At 49.2% G+C, this 5,680-nt stretch overlaps 1 protein-coding gene across 1 annotated transcript; it reads right to left on the reverse strand.

Moving 5' to 3' along the window:
• Positions 1 to 393: 393 nt before the first annotated feature.
• Positions 394 to 4,867, reverse strand: EAH_00054720 (hypothetical protein, conserved; the record flags this gene model as incomplete). The annotated part of the gene is made up of 2 exons (XM_013397756.1): positions 394 to 2,239; positions 2,463 to 4,867. 2 exons carry the CDS (start codon positions 4,865 to 4,867, stop codon positions 394 to 396), a joined length of 4,251 nt encoding a protein of 1,416 aa, XP_013253210.1.
• Between the last annotated feature and the right edge of the window lie 813 nt (positions 4,868 to 5,680).

Raw genomic sequence — 5,680 nt, forward strand, 5'->3', positions numbered from 1 at the left:
ATATATATATATATTTAACTTGTACATCGTAGATTCTATATATCCAGTAGCTTAGTGAGCAAATAGAAATAACAATATATATAATTATATATATAATAATATATAATACTATAGATATGATTATATACAACTACATATATAATTATAATATATTTATAATTATATATACTTAACACAGCAGAATATATAAATTATACAGCTCATTATTTATACTGTACGTTATTAATTAATATTATAAATATTAATAAAACATATTATATATAATATTTTTAATATAACGTAGCGTATTCAGTATTTGTTCTGAGAAGGACTTTAATTAGCTATTGCATATTACATTAGATACCTATATAGAATAAATAATATAATTAATATAACAATAATAAACATATACTATTAATTATATTTTATTATATTTATCTTACCGACAGGAGGCGTTCTACAATGAAAGAGCGTATTTAATATTTGTTCTGAGAACGATTCTTTTCTTGCTTCTTTTGTCAGCGAAATAGGATATACATTTGGATGTTGTTTTTTTAAAGCTAAAGATATTTTATGTTTAATTAAGTTTAATTCGCTGCCTGTTAATCGCATATCATCTGAGTGTACACCTAAATCAGAGATGGTTATACACTTCAAATAAGGAGACAAACTTTCTGCTATATTCCACGCTATGTCTGCCCCTCTTAGGACTACCAAGCTGTCTGCTTCTTCATCACCTTGCTCCTGCTGCTGCTGCTGCTGCTGCTGCTGCTGCTGTTCCTGCTGCTGATGATGGGGCTGTTGTTGCTGTTGCTGCTGCTGCTGCGGAGGACGAGGAGGAGGAGGAGGAGGCGAGAGAGATGCAGCAGCAGCAGCAATAGGGGTCTTAGAAGAAGGAATCTGCTGCTGCTGCTGCTGTTGACTGCTGCTGCTGCTGCTGCTGCTGGTACTTGTACCCCCTGGAATCTGTTGCTGCTGCTCCTGTTCCTGCTGCTCCTGTTGCTGCTGCTGGTGCTGCAGCAGCAGCAGGTTGCTGTCTGAACGTGAGGCTTCTAACTGAGCAACGGGAACCTCTAAAAGGCTTCGTATAGCTTTACCTCTTTTCGGCATCAGCTGCATGTCGCTGCGAACTCTGTTTAAAAGCTCTTTCGCTAGTGTTAATGAACGCACCCGTAAAGCATCTCCAGCGCAGCAGCAACTGCTGCTGCTGCTGCTGCTGCTGCTTTCTAGTCCTTGCACAGCTGAAGAGCTCCAAACGCTGCTCCCATGAATACCTCCTGCTGCTGCTGCTGCTCCGGCTGCTGCTGTTGCTGTTGCTGGATCGCCTCTTTCACCCCCACCAGGGCCTGTTGCTGCTGCTGCTGCTGCAGCATAAGAGGGATCCGCAGCAGCAGCAGATCGGTGCCCTAGGTTTTCTAAAGAGCTGCATGCATATAGAAGGCCGCTTGGCAGTCTCCTCGTTTGTGAAGCCCCACCAAAAGACAGAGAGTGAATAGGCTGCTGCACGATTTGATCTTCAACTTGCTGCTGAGCATCAGCAGCATCAGCAGCAGCAGCAGCAGCCGCAGCCGCAGCCGCAGCAGCAGGACCAGCAGCAGAAGCAGGATGACGAGCAGCAGAAGAACCATCATCAGCATCTGCAGCTTCATGAGCATGAGCAGCAGCAGCAGCAGCAACAGCAGCAGTAGGAGCAGCAGGAGGAGGAGTGTTGCTGGTATCAGAGTTTTTTGCTGCTGCAGCTTCTGCTTCTGTCTTCGCCAGCATCATTTGTTCAATCCTAGCAGCACAGTTATTCGGCATTAAAACATCAAAAGGCAGTCTGCGAACAACAATAATGCACTTGCCCTGCAGTCTATGACTCCATTGCTCCCCAACAAAAGAAGACAAATCTAAACGCTTAGGGGCCCCCTCTCCTTCACACCATACACCCCGACCAAATCCTAACGATACACCAGGGGGCCCCCCATCATTACGACCCCCAAACGGGCCCCCAAACGGGCCTCCAAAGGGGCCCCCAATAGGGGGGCCCCCAATGGGGGGGCCCCCAATAGGGGGGCCCCCAAGGGGACCCCCAAAGTGGCTTCCATAGGGGCCCAAAGGGGGCCCCCCAAAAGAGCCCCCAAAGGGGCCCCCAAAGGGGCCCCCAATAGGGGGGCCCCCAAAGGGGCCCCCAGGGGGGGCCCCCTGGGAATCCCCTGAAAGTGAAGTAGATGGGGGGCCCCCTAAATATAAGCGTCTTCTTTCTTTTTTATTGCGAGAGCTGAGACTCTCAGAGTAGAATATCCGAGAGTGCTTTAATAGAGAAGGGCTTGTCTTGCTGCTATCTTGCTGCTGCTGCTGCTGCTGCTGATGATTATGATGCTGCTGATGCTGCTGCTCCTCTTGTTGCTGCTGCTGCAGCAACGGCTGATGCCACAACCTACGACTTTGAAAAAAATCTGCTGAAGCAGCCCGTGTGCTGCTGCAGCAGGAACGAGACCCACCAACTGCACGTCTGCTGCATCTTCCTGCTGCTGCTGCTGCTGCTGCTGCTGCTGCCGCTGCTGCTGTTGCTCTCGCCGTCGGTCCTCCTGTTGCTGGTGCTGCTGCTGATGTATTCGCTGTCACTCTTTCTGCTGCTGCTGCTCTTGCTGCTGCTGCTGCTAGGATGACCAAAGCTACTGCTGCTGCTGCTGCTGCTGCTGCTCTCCTCACACCCCGTTGAGCCGCATTTGCTCGCCTCCCCCAGTCCTTGCTGCTGCTGTTCCTGCTGTTGTTGTTGGTGCTGCAGTTGCTGCTGCTGCTGCTGCTGCAACCACTCATCCTGCTGCTGCCGTTGTGGAGCAGTTTGAGCTCGGCCGCGCTTCGCTGATTGTCTGCGTTTGTTGCTGTTGCTGCTGCTGCTGCTGCTGCTGCTAGTTTCTGCTTTGACCTCCGTTTGTAGCAAATGAGAGGCCTCAGCAGATAGAGTGCTGCTGCTGCTCTGAGGGAACCCCCCAAAACTAACAGAGGCGCTGCGACCGAATCTGCTGCTGCTGCTGCTGCTGCTGTTGCTGTTGTTGTTGCTGCCAACTTTGCTGCTGCTGCTGCTTCTTGCTTTCTCATCGTACTTGCTGCTGCCACTCGTTGTTGCAGCGGCCATTTTAGCTGCTGCTGCTGCTGCTGCTGTTGCTGCTGCTGCTCGTGCTGCAGCCTGTGCAGGGGTTGTTTGGGCCGTTTCCCCATCTATTGCGACTTGCTGCTGCTGCTGCTGCTGCTGTTGCTGTTGTTGCAGCTGCTGCAGCAGGTTTGGCTGCTCTAGCCTCGTTATTGAGGCCGCAGCTTCGTACACCTCATGGCAGTGGAGATGCTGGTGCTGCTGCTGCTGCTGCTGATGCTGGTGTAGCAGCTGCTGTTGCTGCTGCAGGAGTTGGTGCTGCTGTTGATGCAGCAGCAGTAGCTGCTGCTGCTGCTGCTGGAACAGCTGTTGCTGCTGCAGCTGCTCAGATTGCAGTTGACGCGGGAGCATGTGGTGCTCTTGGATTTGTTGCAGATGTTGTTGCTGCTGCTGCAGCTGCTGCTGCAGCTGCTGCTGCGTCGGGGGCTGGTGCTGAGAAGGCCCCAGCTGCTGCTGCACCGCTGGAAGAGACGAGGAAGACCTCAAGAACCCTGCTGTCGTGCTCTGAGGGTTGACGGCAGCAGCAGCAGCAGCAGCAGCAGCAGCAGCAACAGCAGCTTCGGAGGGCCCAGCCAGCTGCTGCAGCGGCTGCATGTTCTGCTGCTGCACATGGCGCTGCAGCAGCTGCTGCAACGGTTCCCCAGGGGTCTTCCAGAACTCCTGCTGCAACGCCTGCTGCTGCAGCGCCTGCTGCTGCTGCTGCAGCGTCTCCCGCTGCTGCTGCAGCGCCTGTTGCTGCAGTGCTGCCTGCTGCTGCTGCTGCAGCGTCTGCCGCTGCTGCTGCAGTTCATGCAGCAGCAAGAGCCCCTGCGGCTGATACGAGTGGTCTCCAAGGTGAGAGCTTTCCAGCAGGAGGGGTAGCTGCTGCTGCTGCTGCTGCTGTTGCTGCTGCTGGTGCTCCTGTTGCAGCAGATGTTGTGGCTGCTGGTGCTGCAGCAGCATGGGAAGCATAAGATGAGCAGCACAGAAGTGCTGCTGCTGCGCATTTTGCTGCAGTGTATTTGATAGCCCCGCAGATGCACCACCTGGAGCTTCTTGTGATTGTTCTCTTGAAGGTTGCTGCTGCTGCTGCAGCAGTTGCTGCTGCTGCTGCAGCAGTTGCTGCTGTAGTTGTTGTTGTTGCTGCTGCTGGTGCAAGGGCTGCGCTGGCAATTGATGCTGCAGGCAGTGCATGGGTTGTCGCTGCTGCTGCAGCTGCTGGTGCTGCAGCTGCTGGTGCTGCAGCTGCTGGTGCTGCAGCTGCTGCTGCTGCTGCTGCTGCGGGCGCCACAGCGGCTCCTGCTGCAGGTATAACTGTGGGTCAGAGCGAACTACATGGGCGTGCTGCTGCACTTCGTGCTGCTGCAAGGTGGCAGGAGCTGCTGCAGCAGCAGCAAGGAGCCCCGCTGCTTCACTTGTTAATTGTCTATCAGCAATTTGCTGCTGAGCAGGGGGGCCCTGCTGCAAGACAACAGACCCAGGAATATTACAATCATGGGCATGCTGATGCTGCTGCTGCTGCTGTTGTGGAGCTTGCTCTTGGTGCTGCTGCTGCTGCTGCTGCTGCTGCTGCTGCAAGTCTAAGTACTGCGACTCAGATTCTGCTGAGCTGCCCCTGGCAATTGTTTCTTCTCTGGTGTTTGTCGGAGCTGCAGAAGCAGCAGCTGTTGTGTCTGTGGGGCCCTCCGATGCTGCTGCTGCTTCTGCTGCTGCAGCTGATTCTGCTGCTGCAGCTGCAGCTGCAGCAGCAGCAGCAGGCTGCATAGGGTCCATTGGTCTTCAGCCCTCTGTGCAGAGTGCTGCTGCTGCGTTTGTTTGATTTTTTTGTGTTAAAAAAATAAATATAAATAAAACAAAATAAATTTGAGGAAAAACAAACTTGTTTCTTTATTTTTACTTCAACCTTGGCGGAGTTGCAGCAGCCAGCAGCGGCGTGCAGATAAGAATGCAAATAAAGTATTTTATCTTCTTTTATTTGTTTTTGAAGATAAAATAATTTATAAAAAACAAAAGATTGAAATTTAATGAACAAAATTACGCAAATTTTATATTGTAGAGGCATGCAGTGTACAGACAGACCAATGGGCAGGGGTGTGTATAGGAGTTAGTAGTCTGTTGTTTTTGAAGTAATTGTTGTTTAATTTCGTTTAAAAGTTTAATTAATATGATTTTAATTCAATTATTTTAATTTATTATCCCAAAAATCAAACAAATATACACAAATTATATATACTGCATGCTGCTGCACTCTGAGATCAGCACCCCCCGTTAGCAGAGACCCAAGTAAACTTCATTGAAATTTACAAATCTTAAATAATTGTTTAATTGCATTTAATTATATTTAAATCCTAAACCCTAAACCCTAAACCCTAAATATTACTTTTAATATTTAATAAAATTTAACTGCATTTAATGAGAACTTGAATTAATCATGCACTGACTATTGAATGATATACTTGAAAGTAAATTTATTATTAGATTTATTATTTTATTGTATTATATATAGTTAAATAATTCTTTTTGTATTGCAACTAGTATTGCTGCATTCTGGAGAAACAAATTTGTATATATATATATATATATATA

The sequence above is a fragment of the Eimeria acervulina genome, genomic scaffold, assembly GCF_000499425.1.
Source record: "Eimeria acervulina Houghton genomic scaffold, Eah_scaff1057, whole genome shotgun sequence".
In the NCBI taxonomy this organism is placed as follows: Eukaryota; Apicomplexa; class Conoidasida; order Eucoccidiorida; family Eimeriidae; genus Eimeria; species Eimeria acervulina.